At 29.1% G+C, this 18,709-nt stretch overlaps 1 protein-coding gene and 1 long non-coding RNA gene across 8 annotated transcripts; one reads left to right on the top strand and one right to left on the bottom strand.

Annotated features, from left to right (window-relative positions):
• Positions 1-7,315: 7,315 nt before the first annotated feature.
• LOC126844967 (zinc finger protein 62-like) lies at positions 7,316-10,811 on the bottom strand. Of its 3 annotated transcripts, none has more exons than XM_050583835.1 (7): positions 10,582-10,811; positions 10,364-10,504; positions 10,084-10,299; positions 9,570-9,701; positions 8,827-9,045; positions 8,148-8,423; positions 7,316-7,562 (listed from the first exon to the last, which is right to left on the bottom strand). In XM_050583835.1, exons 3-7 carry the CDS (start codon positions 10,257-10,259, stop codon positions 7,400-7,402), a joined length of 966 nt encoding a protein of 321 aa, XP_050439792.1. In that variant the 5' UTR covers positions 10,260-10,299; positions 10,364-10,504; positions 10,582-10,811; the 3' UTR covers positions 7,316-7,399. The 3 variants fall into 3 exon arrangements, with proteins under 3 accessions (XP_050439792.1, XP_050441350.1, XP_050440531.1); XM_050585393.1 differs by having other exon boundaries at positions 9,576-9,701; XM_050584574.1 differs by lacking the exon at positions 10,364-10,504.
• A 130-nt stretch (positions 10,812-10,941) lies between these two features.
• On the top strand, positions 10,942-17,681 carry LOC126843004 (uncharacterized). Of its 5 annotated transcripts, none has more exons than XR_007686434.1 (9): positions 10,942-11,095; positions 12,329-12,428; positions 13,664-13,777; positions 13,870-13,946; positions 14,258-14,452; positions 14,537-14,616; positions 14,693-15,559; positions 15,800-15,911; positions 16,203-17,681. It is a non-coding gene; the product is annotated as an uncharacterized LOC126843004 (long non-coding RNA). The 5 variants fall into 5 exon arrangements; XR_007686479.1 differs by having other exon boundaries at positions 14,537-14,813; positions 15,067-15,559; XR_007686519.1 differs by having other exon boundaries at positions 14,537-15,199.
• The last annotated feature ends 1,028 nt before the right edge of the window (positions 17,682-18,709 follow it).

The following is an 18,709-nucleotide window of genomic DNA, read 5'->3' as shown; positions in this document are numbered from 1 at the left end:
ATTTCAATAAAAAAGGACTTCAAATGATATGACCGATTGAAGTTAAATGGATAGTTTTTGACGGACAAATTGGCCGGTACCCAATAGCCTTAATTAATAGTTAATTATAAATCTTTAGCGGTATTCGAAAGAAATCAACACAGTGGCGTTTTCCTTTTTTTGGAAATTTGTATTATAAACTATATGAGATAATTATAAATTATTGTGTAAGGTCACACTAGATCTACCTAGTCTAACTTTAAAACCTTTAATTCTAAAACTTAAAAATAAATGTCCAACTCTTTTAGAATAAATTATTTTTTGATATTTTACTGATTTGTCAATGTGTATCATTACAAACATCCTATACAAGTTTAAAAAAATATTGGATTGTTATTTTTAACAAAATAAAGTTTGCCGTATTTTCAGGATAAAAAATGTAAAAAAGTTAAGTTTTTTTCTCGATTTTAAAAGGGTGAACAAAAAAAAAATAGAAAAATAAGAACACTGTAAAAACATACTTGTTCAGCTAAAATTGTGAGTAGACGTTGGCAAATCTGGGTGTACAGGATTTTTTCCAACTTTATCGAATAGTGATATCATCAATACTTACTTAGTATAGGATGTTTAATTTAGTCACTTGCAAAGAGTAGACAACAAACTTACTCATACGTCAGCTTGTGTGACAATGAAGAAACGGCGATACACAGGTGTAACATTATATAGGAACTGTTAGACACGGAATAGTTTACCAAGTCCGCCTACTATATTCTCCGCCCATTTTTACATTATTGATGTCATAGGATTAATATAGGTTAGTTAGAAAGTATAGGTCAACAAACAAATATATCTGTCAAAAATATAAAATTAAAATTGAATACAAACACCTTTGTGTTTTTATCATTTTTCTCATACACATACCAAATGTTTGTGTTTAAGTAAAAAAAAAACCCACAACCTACCTTTTCAAATTCAAATCATTATACCACATGAGTATGGAAACCGGTATATCTGCATTTTATCTTATATTAAAGGTAAGACAAATATCTATCCCCTCACTATGAGTAAGTAGCGTTATGTTTTTTCCTATTCGCAACAAGCTCTTAAAGCTATCAATATCAAATTTTGTTTCATTCCAATTACCTTACTTACTTAATTTTTAAAACTCAAGAAAGTGATATTGTCCTAAACAAAAAAATGAATCAGGGTCTTTTGTGTGTTCATCATTAATTAATGTTTAACATATTATATTTTTGATTATATTAACTATTATATTATTATATATTATTATATTACCTTTGAGATGTCCTCAGTTTGTTAAGATGGCGTCCGCACAACAGAAGTGATCGACTTCGCGAAGCGTAATTCAGTTACGACTGTAGAACATCTAGTGGCAGTCATTCGAAACTTTACAACTCCTTCTTTCATTCAAGCCTTACCAGAGCGCTGTAGGTCCAATACTTCACAACCTACAGCCGTTGGAAACCCCACCATTCTTTTTGATACACCCAGTATTATAATATATAACGTGCAATTTATTATGAAATACAATTTTATGTATTCCAGGTTAAAAAAGGGTTTATATAAAGGTAAATTATATTTTTTCATTATTTCGTTAATAAAACAAATAAAACCAGTATATACATGGTGATTATTTAAACGGCCTTTCAGTTCTGATATAGTATAGCTTTTCCCAGAATCGGGTGGTCTAAATTATAAAGATTTTATATAATAAATATCATTAGTAGGACTACAATTTAATATGGTTGTTTCTAGGCTCGAAATATGTCAATTTTGTTGAATTTTGGAGACAAATTTGTAAAATAGACCGTTCACTTCCAGCTCCAAATTATGATGAGGTAATTCTATACGCAGGACGATGATCAGCATATTTATGTGAACAGAAAAGATTATCACTCTATAAATACGCAACTCGTAAATTACTAGCAATAATATTATATTAACAATTCCTTTGTATTATAATCTCGAATATTTGCACTATAAAGTTGTAATTGTAAATTAGATTTGCGACGTCAATTTACGGATTTTAAGTGAGCGTGCTCAGTATCCCGGTTCGGTTCATGATTCCCATACTTGGAATCGATGCAATGTTAAGGAGCTCATGGAGTATTTACATCGAAATGGAACGTCATACATGTTATATGGTGTGTTATTTATTTCCACGAATTTGTGAAATAAATTGAATTGTTTATAAAATAAAAATCAAATAATCAAGCAAGTAAACTGAATAGTTAATACAAAAATTATATTCATTATTATAAAGAGGATTCAGGTTATGCACTCCGACCGTGGTTGATGACACCATTTTTAAACCCACTTATGGGGTCCCCGGAAGCTGCATACAACGAGACGTTTTGTCCGGTGCAACCTAAACGGCTCCCATCCATTGTTTGTTTTTTCCAAAACGGCTCCCGTTGAAAAAGGTTTCACGAGTATGTAAATTCCCAAACGGCTCCGATATTCGGTACTACGCGTATATTATCAAGTCTCTTTAACTTTTCAAAAAAACTTAAACTTAAATATAAACCTGTAACCTCCTCCTAGACTGTAGCCTACAAACCTAGGATATTTTTAGTTAGCGGAGCGAAGCGACGGCGCCGAGCGTGCGTAGCGAGCGAGTGCCAAAACACTCGGAGACCTGCCGTCCTTATCAGTTATCAATACGAATTCCGAATTTGGTAAAAGTGGTAGCAATCCCTATTAAATCTTATTATCATTACTTTTGGATATCATACGTCTTTTAGTTACCTGTGTTTACACCTAATTTTTTTTTAAAATTAAATATTAATTATTACATTTTAATTTGAGTAGTTTTTCCGGATACCATTTAAATGCGATAATTGTATAGGAGTTTTAATTTCTTAGAGAATAAGAATATTTATGTCCTTTCCATCATTGACGTTCTCTTTAATATATAATTTTTAATTCGCTGGGAAACTGAAATTGTGTAGTTTTTCCAATGATTTGTACTTTTCTTAATGATATTTTAAAAGTATATACATTATTCAACACATATGTATACGTTATACAAACATTACACAATAACATATATTTAAATGTATTCAAACGAAAAGTATGAAATATAAATTTAATTATTTATATTATAGTTCTAATTTTTGTTTTATAGTCTATACTTATTACACTATAATCTTTTTCAATATGAGTAATGTTCACGGATATTATTTCTATATAATAGGTACGCTTAAAGGTTTAAATTGTACAATTTAATTTCAGTTGTATTCGATGCAATTGTTTTCAATAAATTAATCAAACTATCTATGTAGTACCTACTACGATTTTAAGCCATGACCTAATTATTTATGTGGATATCCCTCTACTTTATTTTCACTTGTGCCGAGAAACTAATATTGTAAAACTACAACCGGCATATAAACACTAATAAAGCCCACGTTAGTAACATTTTGAATATTTTTGCCAACTACGATGATTTTTGTAAACTAATGGCTACAACTACCTTAAATTCCTGTGTATTAATGCTTGTGGTATTTATTTATTTATTTTACAAAACAGGCCGAGGCCCAAAGTACAATTTTTGTAGACACAGCAATACATTTATAATTATTTAATCTAAGAAGTTATACAAAAGTGAAGGTGGAGATGTTCTCATTCGCAATGCGCATTATCCTGAAAATAGGTCTATTATATGAATAATTAGTGGTGCAAATCGGTACAAAGAAAGGATATGGTGATCTAGAATGGAAGTTAGGGACTTTGAAGTTGAGTTCACTTAATAAATCAGGACAATCAATAAATCCATCCATAAGCTTTCTCAAAAAGTCTTGACTAGCAGAAATACGCCTATCAGCTAGTGTTGCTAACCCAAGTTTATTTAATACTGGCTCATAGTCTTGTGGTCGGTGAGCAATATGGAGTACCCTGGCAGCAAAATACAAGAATTTCCGTTGGACCCTCTCTATCTGGTTTTTAGCAATTAAGGTATTAGGGTCCCATATAACCATAGCATACTCTAGAATAGATCGAACAAGAGCACAGTACAAAGACTTTAACGGAGCTAACAAGTTAAATTCCGTGGAAACTCTCTTTACGAACCCAAGTGTCTTTAGCGCCTTACAGCAAGATCTTTCTATATGGTCATGGAAGTTAAGTTCCCGATCAAATGTGATACCGAGATCATTTACTGTACTAACTACATCAAGGGATACTTCTTTTAATAAGTAATTATACATAATAGGATGATGGATTCTGTAGAAAGACATAGAGTGACACTTGTGAATATTAAATTCTAAACCCAGATTATCAGCCCAATCACTTAATGCATATAAATCGTTTTGAAGCAATTGGCAATCATTTACACTGCGAATTTTCAAGAATAACTTCAGATCGTCTGCAAATAATAAAAAATTTACTATTTTGAATAACACTATTTATGAATAGGGAGAAAAGTATAAGAGAGAGATGTCCCCCTTGAGGGACACCAGACGGTACGTTACAAATGGTGGACTTACAACCAAACACTCTTACATATTGCTTACGATTTTTTAAATATGATCAAAGCCATGATAATAAAGGTTCTCCAAAACCACTATCCATCAAAATTTTCAATAAAGTCTTTTGATCCACCCTATCAAAGGCCTTACGGAAGTCAGTATAGATGACATCTACTTGGTTACCACTTGCGAACGCTTCAAATGCATAGTTCACAAATACTAGATTACAAGTTGTAGTAAAACGCTTAGGGCGAAACCCGTGTTGTTCCTCTATTAAGGCGGAATTTAAAATTGGTTGAACATAGCGCAGAACTAGGGATTGAAAGAGCTTAGAAATGTGACTAAGAACGGTTATCGGACGATAGTTACAAACATCAGAAATATCACCTGATTTAAACACGGGAGTCACAGAGCTAAGTTTGAGCATCTCAGGTAATACACCTGTGTCAAGACTTTTACGCAATAAAAGCCATAACGGAAAGCAAAGTGTGTGACGAATATTGTACAAGAATTCGCCAGATAAACCATCAGGACCGGTAGATTTTTTATTTTTCAGTGTGACAAGGCCATTCATAACATCAGATAAATCAAAGAAGCAATTATGTGGATATCCCACTAACTTTTTTTTTCTCTTAAGTTTACTCGTAATTTTCAGCTTAGAATTTCAACAATGGGTCATTTTCCTAATTATCATTTTGATACAAAAACTATATAAGACAATTCGAATATTCAAGTTATTTACATAATTCCCATTTAATATATAAATTTGTATTCGCTGGGAAACTGACATTGTATTGTTCTTACAATGGTTTGTATTTTTTTTTTTACTGAACATAATATGATAGTATATTTATATTTTATTAAATTATTTGATATAACAATAACGCTCCTTGGGGCAAGAGTACAGACACGTTTTAAAACAAGTTAATTAATTAATACAAATAAATACTAGGAACAAAAATCACTAACAGACTCACGCTGAATAATTCAAAACAAACAAGCCCATTATTATATAATACTATAATGAAAATATTTTCATTACCTGTTGACTGTTGATTTACTTACCTATAGCAACTTATAACAATAGTAATTTCCCTATTTTGGGGGTTGTCCATAATAAAAAAGAAAAATTTGACTACAAATTTTTGTGAAAATTGTACATGTTATGGTTCCTCTCTAGATCTACCTATGACCTAGATCATAGATTCAGTGACTGAAATACTGTATTTTTCTTATCCCTGTATATTATAAAAGTACCTAATGTTCAAACAAAATCATAATAATTAAAAATACACCAAATATCATAATAATAGTAATAATAATATGGTGATAGTTAATACCTATATCATAGAAAACTATTTAAACTATTTTGAACCTACTGTGTTCGTTTTTCCATGTTTTTACAACTTTTCAATGAAATATATACAGGTATTTTTAAACTTTTTGATCTCTCTTTTTTCCTTTAGAACGCCATGAATAATAAACTTAATACTTCTTAGTAGTTTTTGCTTGGAAAACATTATGTACTGAGAAAAAAGCATTTTACATAACTATATTTATGTAAAAATAAAAATGAAAACGTTGTCGAAAACTATTAACGAATTAGGAATCGACCATTTGTAATAATATCTATAATTGTCGAGCTGTAATACCTTTTGGTGTAGGCTAATTAAAAAAAAATAGTAATAATCGACCATATTTTTCTTATAAGTTAAAAAATATATACTAGGTGATTTTAACAAATACTGACTATGTCGACTTTCTAATTACATATGGGGTATAACATGTACTTAAATATATTTCAATTGAACATTAATGATAAAGTAAAAGAGTAACTGTGTCAATTTTTGTAATGTACATGCCGCCAATGGAGAGTATTAATTTAAATAAAATAAATCAAGTTGATGGACTATATTCAGAATGTAATTCAATAATAAGTCATTAGCACACAGTTTCTTATTGTGTTATTTACTTAAGGTTCAAAGTTCCCTAATAATCAATTATCGTAATTAACGTCATCACGTTTAAATGTGCTTACCAAATAATCAACTGTCATATAAAAAAAAAAAAATTGCCAAATGAATGATACAAAACATGTATAAATAGAAATAAAAAATGTATATTCAAAACCAAATAATAAACTATATGACTAATAATAACAATATATTTATGATACAAATAATACCAATATCAAACTATCGATAAAAATAAGGCTGCAGAGTACTAACCCACTTGTTAAAACAACATAATAATTAATATTACATACAATGATGTTTCTCATAAATGTGTTAACGATTGTGCTTTTGTTAGATGTTATTTAAAAAAAAAAATTCAAGCACGATGTATACTTTTAAATTTAATAAACATTTCACCAGCGTGCATGCGTTTATTATGTCTTGTGAGGTCGTGTTTTCGAGAAAACGATTTCGAGCACACCAAACATTTATAAGGCTTTTCGCCAGTGTGCACGCGTTTGTGTAGTGAAAGAGAGGATTTTACAGAAAATTTCATTAAACACACATTACATTTGTAGGGTTTCTCTCCTGTATGCATGCGTTTGTGTTGTTCAAAGTGGACTTTTTGATTAAATGATTTTGAGCAAACGTCACAGTTGTAGGGCTTTTCATCAGTGTGCAGGAGTTTGTGTTTTGCGAGAGTGGATTTATCAGAAAACGACTTTGAGCATACAATACATTTATAAGGCTTTTCGCCAGTGTGCGCGCGTTTGTGTACTGTAAGAGTGGATGTATCAGAAAATGACTTCAGGCACACGTTACATTTGTAGGGCTTTTCGCCAGTGTGCACGCGTTCGTGTTTTGTGAGGTAGGGTTTCAGAGAAAACGATTTTGAGCACACAACACATTTATAAGGCTTTTCACCAGTGTGCACGAGTTTGTGTACTGTAAGACAGGATTTTATAGAAAATGATATTAGGCACACGTTACATTTATAGGCTTTTCCCCAGTGTGAACGCGTTTATGTACTGTAAGCGAGGATTTTGCAGTAAACGACTTTAGGCACACGCCGCATTTATAGGGTCGTCCAATGTTGCCATTGTATCCATCAGTTACTCCAACGGTCGTATGATTGACACTACAACAAAACGATAAACAATAACGTTTTACAAAAATTTATTCTTGTCACAATTATACGCATCAAATCATTTGTTTTTATTAACATGTTTTCGGCAGCCGCCCGATCTGGAGAAGTTTTTATTTATTATTTATATTTAATTTACTAAAATTAATTTTAATTTTAATTAATATTGAGCTTGAAACTTACAAAATTTCATTACTTATTTTTTGCTTTAATGAGGATGTATTGTTCTCAAACTGATGTTTTTATTTCATTACTTTTTTGTGAGTCACTATATCTTTATTAATAATAAATGGGTAACTATGGCGTACAATTTTATAGTCAATCGATCATCCCTAATCCTATCCTTCTAATATTAAAAATTAAAATTTGTTTTTAAGCATATAATTATCTTTACGAACAATACATTTATCGATAATTGTGTTTCTACCATTACAGATACGCATCGTAGCTTTTATTTGAAAGTGAATTTATCACTTTCAGTTGTAATCATTTATATACACCAAATGATAGACTGCGAATTAGGCAGTAAGTACTTATATAACGAGTGGCATAATGAATAATATGATCAATTTGTCTTACATGATATTATTTTCGACGTCTTGTTTTCCAGAACTTTGCTGGGTTATTGAGTGCGCACTATGTGAATGACTAATGTGCCAGGCCACTCTCCTTTTGGTCGCGAATGATTTTTTACATATATCACAGACAAATGACTGTATCTCCTCCAGATCGTTTTTTGTTGTTTGTACATCCGACAAACTTTTTTTTTTAATTTTAATCACAGATTCGAAATAATTGCCAACCCCTAGGTCGGTTTCTTCTTTGACTATAGTTTCGTTGCACGTTTCTCCGACACTAAAAACCAAAAATAAACAAATAAACTCAAAACTGTAATAGAAAATAATGGCTACAATCAATGAATGTTAACATAGCACTGTGTACTAGTTGCTATCAGTGAAACTGGTAAGAGCAATTTCAAGACTAGGATCAATTATTATAAAAGTGTCCTACACACATTTCTGGAACTTTCAGCAGGTTTAGTAAATATTTAAATGCAGACAAAATGAAATATGTAAAGTTTTTTGACACAACACTATTGGCTCTTCATATTTTTTTTGTTTATTTAAATTAATTTAAAACAAAAACTTGTTTATTGCCCTGTCCGTTATTCCTTCGAGCATAATGTCGTGCCAACAGAAAAAGTACAGTGACATCAAAATAACAATATGAATTATTTGTATTTTAAAAAAGTCATTACTAATATGAAATCCCGTCGAATGTTTTATAACGATAATTTTTGACCGTTCCGCAACTATTATATGATTTTTCAAAGTAAGTCAGACTTGGTTTCATCATTAAGGCTTCGGTAATGTTCTCTTTCGTATCTTCATTTTCTTCATCTATATTGTTTATGGGACAACTGTTATAATCATCAGTTTCTTCTTTAATTTCAACTTTAATTTTCTCTTCAGTAAATCTAAAAAATAAAACACATGATATGGATTTTAACTATAAGAGTTTCTAATAAAATAATTTCTGCGGGCATGTAGTTAAGCCGATTTTTATTATGTTTTTTAATGTTGTTGGTTAATTGGTACATTTAATAGATGTCGATAAATTAGTGGGTGTTCCCAAAAATCAAACACGTTGCCAATGGTCGTTTGTAAAAATTATACAAGTCAAATGTAGGAAAAACACATACATTTTAACAATTAACATAATTTGCAGTAGAAATTCTAGGGGTGCGTACAGTGTTTTACAACCAGTGATAATTATAAAGAAAGAGTACTATTGTTTCATACGTAAAGCGAAGTCCTTACCAAGAATCAAAGCTATAAAGTAACTTATTTTTTTATTACAAAATATTGATACAAAAACTGTATGTCATCCTTCTTTTTTGTTTTAGATTTGTAACTGAAAATACTAGGATATTCAGGGGTGGCCAAATATTATTATTAACTAACATTTATTTAAAATATTTGATTTCAAAAGTTATATTACTCGTACGAATTGCCATCGGTCGTTTTTTGTTGCTCATTGTTTTCTTCTTTTTCAATTATGGATTTACAGTAATAATCATCCGTCTCACCTTCTTCAATTTTAATTCTTGGCACATCTCCTGTTTCATTAAGTCTAAAAACACAAAGAACAATATAACAAATTAGGTTGTCAACTTTAAATGTTTATTTTTATTTTATTTTAACTACAAGTGTTAGCCTCAGATTTTTTTTTTCTATATCAAAACTGATATAAATGATCTATATCCATGATTGGCATTGGTAAGACATAATACATGAATATTTAAATCAAAACCTAATCGAACATAACATATACTTGGACTGCTGACAAATAAAAAACAATGATAGTACAAAAGAAACTAACCTAATAAAAATATATTATTTTTTTAAATTTTATTATTTATTTAAAATAAATTACAAACGCCTAGTTATCTGCTCTAGCTACCTTTATCATGTTATAGTTTTTTTTAAATAAAATGTATTTCAAATCACGTTACTTATAAGAATCCTCGTTTATTGTTTTTTTATCGTTGTGGGTTGTAAAACAACTCTTATATGTTTTTTCGATGTTACTCGGTTTTGATTCTTTCACTAAGGCTTCAGTAAAGTGCTTTTTTGTTTCCTTGTTGTCTTCCTCTATTTTGATCAAGATACCGCAGTTATAATCACCCATTTTAATTTGAATTCTTGGCTAGTTTCGCACTTCTTAAACTCTAGAACACAAAGCATATATCCAATAATTAGCATAATATCTCATAATGTATATTTAAAAATTACTATAGCTGGAGTTTAATCTTATTTAAATGAATCAATGCGAGCGAGACGTCTTAGTAAAAAAGTCCTAGATATACGACCAGCAACATTTTTCCATTAGTTTACCAACTTGTTTGACAAAATACATAACAACAGATCTGTAGACTGTAGGTAAATTACTAATTAATTCATAAGAATAAATACAAATTATATAATCAATGAAAATGTTTGTCGGTACTTACTATTATTTAGCTATTATGAAGCCGCTTCCAAGGCTACGACCCATAGACGTGAATACACAGTTGTGAAATTACACACTTAATACCTACCAATTGTGTTTTTAAAATTATATTTAAGTTCTTGTCAACACAGAACGACGACACAACTTTTCGAAAAATCAACAACGAGCGCTTTAGATGAGAGTTGTGAATGCAAAAAAGTTACAGACAACAATCTAGTTGATAATGGTGTTTATGCGTGTGCGACAATTAATAATAACAACCAAATGTATTTACCTTCACTCCGTTCTACCTCTGACCATTCGATGGCCGCTGTTATCACACGCATAAACATCATTATCAAGTAGATTGTTGTCTGTAATTTTTTTGTCTCACCCAAAGTGATCCTTATTGTTCTTTTAAATTTATAACATAATTGTGTGTTTACTGTTCAAATATTGCTAAAAAACATATTATTATTAAATGTTAAACTATGTTTTTACGTCCATGGAAACTGTCTCATAATGGCTTAATAATAGTAAGTACCGACAAACGTTTTTATTTAATATATAATTTTTATTTATTCTAATGAATTTATTAGTTAGTTATTTACCTTCCGTTAATGGATTTGATATAACGTATTTTGTTAAACAAGTTAAATTATTCACATACATTCATTCTTTAACTTAAGACTTTTAGCGTCAAAAGCACTATCAACGGTCGTAGGGATGATAACACTTCTAGTTTACAGCTCAGCAAGTGCTACCTTTTTCTAATGTAATAAATTTACTTGTTGATCACAAATAACGCATTGGAAATGTTTTCTATTATTCAGCATTTGATTAGGCATTGCAAACAATTATTAGTTTTAACTAGCCTATAAATTTAATGATAAAAATCTTAACATTTAAAGCGTATGTATTTTAAAATATAAATGTATGATAAGTCCAAGCTACTGCATCAACTATAATATTATATTTGTTTTGGTGACATAATTACTAACGTTACAAGAATGATAAATGTGTACTATAGTTCCATTCTGTAGAGTAGTCTATGGCAGTCCACCGTGTATAGTAAACTTGACACATAATATTTTTGTGATTTTCAGTCAAAAGCATTGTCAATTTATTTTAATTAAATAAAGATTATGATAATATAGTAACAAATATTGACAAATCCCCAAGCATCTCTGCGTGTATCATACATACCTAATAACTAATATTAGCTAGGTTTTTGACATTTGTTTGCTTTAAGCTTATCCTAAGTTAGACAATATGTTGATGACTCGGAAAACTATAAAAAAAATTATCAGCATGACTGGAAATGAAACACTAGTATCTTGCCTGCTGGGCAATTAATCTACCACAGACTTTTCGACACTATCTTCTTATCTTTGATATTTTATAGCTTTGTAGTTACTAAGTTTGTTAGTAGTTAACCCAATTACAGATAAACAACTGCACACTATATAATATGTCTTACACATTTATATTGTATTTTACACTAAAGTTTACCTAGAAGTTATAAACCATATTATTAAATATGTACAAACTGTAATAGAAATACCAAGAAGCCACCATTTTTTATCAAAACCAAGTCGAGCTTTAGTTGTATGATATTATGAATGATTATAATGTGCATATAATATGTGATAATTTGATACCTACTTGACATTACTAGAAATTTATAGAAGTTTCATAAATTCAATCATTATAAATAATAACATTATTATATAACCATAAATAAACTTTGAATTTTTGTTTTTTTACAGATCAAAATCACATTCAATATACATTATAATTTGATTTAACGGACGCGACTGTAAATTAGTAATAATATTGTGCACAAAAACAAACACAAAAATCATCATGGTTAGTATTTATTGTTGAAAGTTAATTAATTTAAAAAGATATTGCAGAAAGTTTATGCCAAACCGTTAAATAAGTATTCAAACACATAATAATAGGAATAATTTAAACTAACCCTTAACTACTTACAATATTGAAAACCCATAATATAACGGTAATTTGATAATATCCTAGTATTGTAGTTGGAGATTTCTAACATTAAATTCAATTGCTTTTTTTGCAAACAATATTTGTTTATATTTTGGTTCTTGTTCATTTAAAATGGTTATTGATGTACAATAATATCAATATTTAGAAATGGTTGGGGTTTTTCAGTGGTGGTCTCTAGGTTCTATGTAGTTGGTAAGCAGATATCAAATTATGATAATGACCATTAGCGTTACTTTCCTTCCTCACAAAACCACCTACCACTGTAAAAAGATAATCTATCACTATTTAAACTGTATAAATGGTCATTTGGAAATCTTTCTTTGGGAATACTACTCGACCGCAAGGTACTCAGGTTTTTGAAAGCAATTGATTAAGACTAGGGATATTATTCGACCGGAGTATAATTCTGAGAAATACTATATAATTTGAGTACTATTTGCCAACCAAAGATTTGCACCCTTATTATTTCCATTTTATTATTTATGTACAAAAAACTATTTTTTTACATTATTCTATTGGTGTAACACCTCAATAATTGTTTAATGGATAATTGTGAGTTTCTTCTTTACATTTCAATGAAATCTAACACACAACTTTCATGTTAATGTATTAATTGTTTTAAGTCATACAATACTTATAATTGTGAATTTTTTTTTATCTTAACACAATGGTGTATAGTTTATAATTAATTTCCTTAATACGCTATTTACAAATTATAAATATATGTACGTTGAACAGTTTAAATATAATTATGTAAAAATATCTTATTGGATTATATTGTTACGTTAAGTGTGGACACATACTTTTAGTAAACTATTTTCATTTTTTTTATTTACTCTAAGGTAAAATAGTAATGTGAACACATAATTTGACATTTTTATTAAAAACATCAAGGTACACTATTTTATTTAGACTTCACAATCTATATTTTAAGTCCAGCAAACTTTTCAATGCATGCTATTGTTATATTTTTATATAATTATAAATATTCTAATTGTAAAGCATTATAGTTTTTTTTTTTTTTGCAATTGTTTAACTCTTACAAACTTATTTTTTGATGTAGTCTAATATTGTTTTTATGTGATTAGGTGAATTTGGTCGAACCTCCACTTCTTGCTGTCGGTACTGAGGTCAGTGTCTAGTATAAAGGAGCATTTTGTGATGCAAAGATCAGGAAAATCTCAAAATCAGTAAAATGCAAGGTTAGTTTATATATATAGATTTTGTGTTTTAGCAATATGTGCTAAATCAAAATTTAGAATGATCAAGAAAACATGCGTTTCTTTTTTTGTAGATTGGTGCAAATGTAATGAAAAGAAAGAATTATAAGAAGGAACAATTAAAAAAATACAGGACTATAGTCAAAACACTGTTAGTACGACAAATTTCTAAGAGTTTTATTATTTTACTAGTTATTATTTTTGATATTTTAGACTTTTAAATGTATTCAATATTTATTTTTTATCAAAAAAATCTTTGTACAATTTATTTTTACTTAATTCTTAACTGTATACTAAATAATTTAAATAAACTTAGTTTAGCTGTTTAAATAATCTTAATTGTTTAAACAATTGATGCTGTTTTTTATATTTCAATAGTTAGGTATTGTATTCAATGATTTTAAGTTTTAACAAAAGGTTTTATGTAGTGTGAATAATCTTATTTTGATTGATTTTTTACAGGGAAAGTGGAGAGGAAGACATTTTAGAAATGGAAAAAAAAGACATTGGTAACATGGTGTGCATAGAGTTCAATAACAAAAAAAAAGTCAGAGACAATTGGTTTCCCGGGTTAGTGCTAGCGCCTACTGCACAATTTGCAGTTAAAACAAACGTTTTGGAAGACTACTTGGTTTGTTCTTTTAAAGATGAAAAATAGTGAGTTGATGAAATAATACTAATTGAATTTAATAACCTATTAATGTGTTTATTTTAAAACCATAACAACACTTCCGTTTGCAGCTGTACAGTTTTGAAAAAAGAAATTACAGAATTTACAAAAGAAATAGCCCCCAAAGTAGAAAATCCTCCTTTAAAAACGGGTATTTATTTTAATTACAGCATTGTTATTTTATTTTTATAAATATCTTTTCGTTAATACAATTAAAATTTCTATAGCTGTTGAAAAAGCGATTTTATATCTGGACAAAGATGAACTTTGGCCACTTTTAGGACCGTGACTTACTGTTTGGACTCGAAAAAAACTGTGTCATGACAGTGAAGGCGTTATAATATTGATGTAAAAAATTAAAATTTAATACATTTCCATTTGGTAATTAAGGCAGAAGTTAGTTAGTTTTCTTTATTAATTTTAGGTAATTCTTTTTTTGCCACATTTGAAATATAATTTTCCATCTTTGTTAACATTGTTAGTCAAATAACTGAACCGCTTTTACAGATAATTCCGTTTTGACTTATCATGTTCTGTCATAATGCTACAGATTTATTTTTATCCTTTATCTGTTTACAATAAAATTATCAACATTTCTTAGAACTCCAATTAAGAATCTATTGAAGACCATTTTGGGCACTATTATTCAATTTTATGGATGTCCGAGGAACACCTATAAAAACCAAGCACCCATGATTAACGACAAAAATGTTGATATGTACAAACTGTTCAAGGTATTTAATCGATATTTAATTTAGCTTAAAGTACACGTTAGCGTAAAGAGAATCTATTGAACATTCAATTGGGTGTTTAATGATTGTCAGTACAGTAGCTGTTAATAAAACTAACTGATACAGTGTTTTATTATGTTGACACAATTTTCAAAATAGATTCGAAAAAAATATATGTTTGAATTGCTTTTGGTGTGTTATTAAGTTATACATTATAGATTGATATTGATTGTTAAAGAATCTTATGCAATGTATATTATAATATCATGATGTGGCTTAACGGGTCTTGAAGGTCCAACTCTGCTATCATGAGATTGTTTCTAGATGAATTCGCTATCCAGAACGGATTGTCAGTCCGAAGAAGTATGCAAATCATTCAAACATTTTTTAAATTACTAAACTAAATGAAATTTTTAAATTCGATTTATACTAGTATTGAAATAGTCGATATATTTATGGACAAATAAATTATCTTTAACGGGATAATTAAGTTTTAAATATATTTAAATGATTATTTGTACAGAAATTGTAACAATGGTGTGTTATGTGTATATAAAATATAGAATTCAGTTGTCGTATTCTAACTGTTTTATTATGTTTTAGGTTGTCATTAACTTGGGCGGTTTTAACAAAGTCGGTAAATGTTAACAGTGGATAACTGGCACAAAGGATTGGCCACAAACCGTGTTTCTTCTGTCAAACAATATTACCAACAGTAAGTGTATGTTTGTAATATTAAATATTGCTAGTATACCACGAACAAATAAACAATATTGTAATAATCATGTAACTTTATTAAAAAAGAATTACCCTTGTAAACTTAAAAATAATAATATAACATCCTGTTTGGACAAAATCAATTAATAATTTTTAAATGTATTTTATAAAACCGAAAAAATTAATGCACTTTGAATTTATACTTAAAAATTATTACAATACGAGTTATGATGTATGTGAAATTAATTTGATGAACAGCGAATGATAATGAGTACTTTGTTTGTACTAGGTATCTACATAGTATTGAAGATTTCTACCGAAAACTCGGCTGCTTGATGATAAGTCATCTTAGAGGAGTGAGATCTGGAAGCAGATTTAGTCGCAGTATCATTCATGATGTGGATAAAGCGTTACCCTCTAGCAGTTTTGATAAGAACAGGCAAACGACTATTGCCATTAAATTAGAACCTAAGGAATAAAAAGAAAAAATAGAAACTTTCATAAAGGAAGCCGATATTGTCAAAGAACCGGTGACACCAAAAAAACCTTCCAAAACTTTAAAAATCGAAGACAAGGTTGCTTTAACTATGAAGAGTAGTGATAAACATGTTGCTAAGAAAGTAGATAAGAAAAAAGCCAGACCTGAAACAATCGGAAAGAAAACGGAACCGTTTGTCTGAAAAAAAGCCTTTGAAAACCGTAAGGGTAGAAGAGAAGGTGGCAGCAACATTAAAGAACAACATTGAAATTCCACACAAAGTTGACAGAAAAAAAGAAAAGTCTGAAATCGTTTTGAAAGAAAAGGAAATGGCTACTGAGTCTGTGACTAAAAAGCCAGGTAAAACGAAAATAGAAGAAACAATTACTTGTCCTGGTAATAGTGCTCGAAACAAATCTACTGTTAAAAGTGACTCTGTACTGGCTGAATCAAAAGATCTTCCTAAGGACAGCAAGGTTAAAAAGGAATTTAAAGAAGCTACTGTTTAAAAAAAGAAGGAAAATGATTGAGGAAAAACGCCATTGTTAAAAAAATCCAAAGAGAAGCTTCTGCTAACCAAATTACAGCCAAACCAAAAACTACAGTACGTATTTTAACAAAAGTTATTCTATTTCATTATCTAGCTTTGTTATTTTCAAAAAAATATGCAAATGGATCAATGATAAGATTATCATGGCATACATACATTTCAAAAAATCATAGAAAAAAACTGATAATGCTAGACGCTTGCTAAAAAGACCGAATGAAAGTGGCAACACTGTACAAATCTCATCAATCGAAAATAATTGTGAATGAGATCTCTAAAAAAAATCTCACAACCAATTTTTTGAAAAAAATTGAGATTTAGAATTACATCTCATGGCTGTTACAAATAACAAAGTAAAAAAACCCGTGGCGGTCAACGTGTTAAGTACATCTTTTATCTTTTGTAAGTACCCAAAAAGCCTACGCCAATGACAAGAGTTGATCGATTTCAAACATTAATATGTTAGCTGTGTTCAATCTACTGTCAAGTCTCAAATAAATACAAATGTGATTGACCGTTATTCATTTGATCAGTTTGTAAATAAATTGCATTAAGTAGAGTAATTGTAACTCGATAGGCCATGTAAGTGCAACTGCTAGTGTTTAATCGATGCTCTTTAATTTTAATTAAATTTTACTACAATCATTAGATGTGTAAGCGATTTAACGTAAACAAAAACAAAAAAAATATTTTATGTAATTAGTTGATGTAACCATCTTAACAATGCAGACTTTTTTTATTGAATGTACATTGTTACGTGTATGACATTGTTATTGTTTTTGTTATAAATATATTGTTATTATTAGCTATTTTAATTGTTTTTGGTTTATTTATTATTTGATCTATTATTGTTTATATTATGTTGTGAGCCATAATACCTCCTACGTATTAAGAATTTTGTCAATCATCGTAGACAGTTTTTAATGAAAAGCTATAATTGAAAGCTATAATTAGTATATATTTATAAATATAGTATATAATATATAATATAGATTTAATAAACCTAATACTTAGCTATTTGTATAAAACATGTAAACAAACATAATAATTTAATGCTTTTAAATATACATTCTGCATAGGCAAGTTTTATTCATTTTAGCTGTGAAATTATTACTACTTTTATAGTTTATACTATTATACTTTTTATTTTTAGTGAAAGTAGTCCTATAATTATTTCATTGTAGGTAGAAACAAAAGACCTTTTTATTATCTTTATAATGTCAAAATAAAATTTACAAAATTGTATTAAGATTACTTAATGTTAGGTATTTTTACTTTAGAAAACAACCATTTTTCAACTTCAAATTACTCTCCCATCGGTGTAGTGCTAAAAATGTAAAGAAAATATTTGTATAATCGTTATTGGCTAGAAGAACTAGCCCTCGAACCTTAAGTCCAAAGATATATCGGAGTTTAAAGAATTCCTGATAGCCAATAACTCGCATCTCTCTTAAGGTTATCTTGTTGATCCAACGAGTTAGACTTTTATTCAAGGTGTGCTAAACGCCTCGGACTACATCCTAGCGTAATTAGTCAATTTTGACCAAAATTCGACTTGCACACTTATTCACAGTTGTTACAGATATAACATGTATTGAAAACATAAACGCTTTTTTGAAGGATACTGACTATCAGAGAAGAAAAGAAGACTAAAGTTCATATGATAACATTAATCATCAATATATATCAAGTAATAATTCGTATATATATATATATTTAATAATTCATAAAAAAAAAAATTAATTAAGCTCAAAATATTAACAAAAAAAGT

This window comes from Adelges cooleyi, unplaced genomic scaffold (assembly GCF_023614345.1).
Source record: "Adelges cooleyi isolate 19-005CV unplaced genomic scaffold, UGA_ACOO_1.1 ACOO_flye_CR_arks_rails_tigmint_CR_PRNA_0, whole genome shotgun sequence".
NCBI lineage: Eukaryota > Metazoa > Arthropoda > Insecta > Hemiptera > Adelgidae > Adelges > Adelges cooleyi.
Note: the sequence above shows the minus strand (reverse complement) of the source record. Positions and strands in the feature narration are given on the sequence as shown.

Excerpts from the sequence above, each read along its gene's own strand:
- LOC126844967 (XM_050583835.1), bottom strand. The coding sequence starts at position 10,259 with ATGGGTGATTATAACTGCGGTATCTTGATCAAAATAGAGGAAGACAAC. Across the intron at positions 8,424-8,826 it reads TTCGACGGGATTTCATATTA|TGTCGGAGAAACGTGCAACG; the intron begins GTAATGACTTTT and ends TTTGGTTTTTAG. Across the intron at positions 7,563-8,147 it reads GACGTCGAAAATAATATCAT|TGTCAATCATACGACCGTTG; the intron begins GTAAGACAAATT and ends GTTTTGTTGTAG.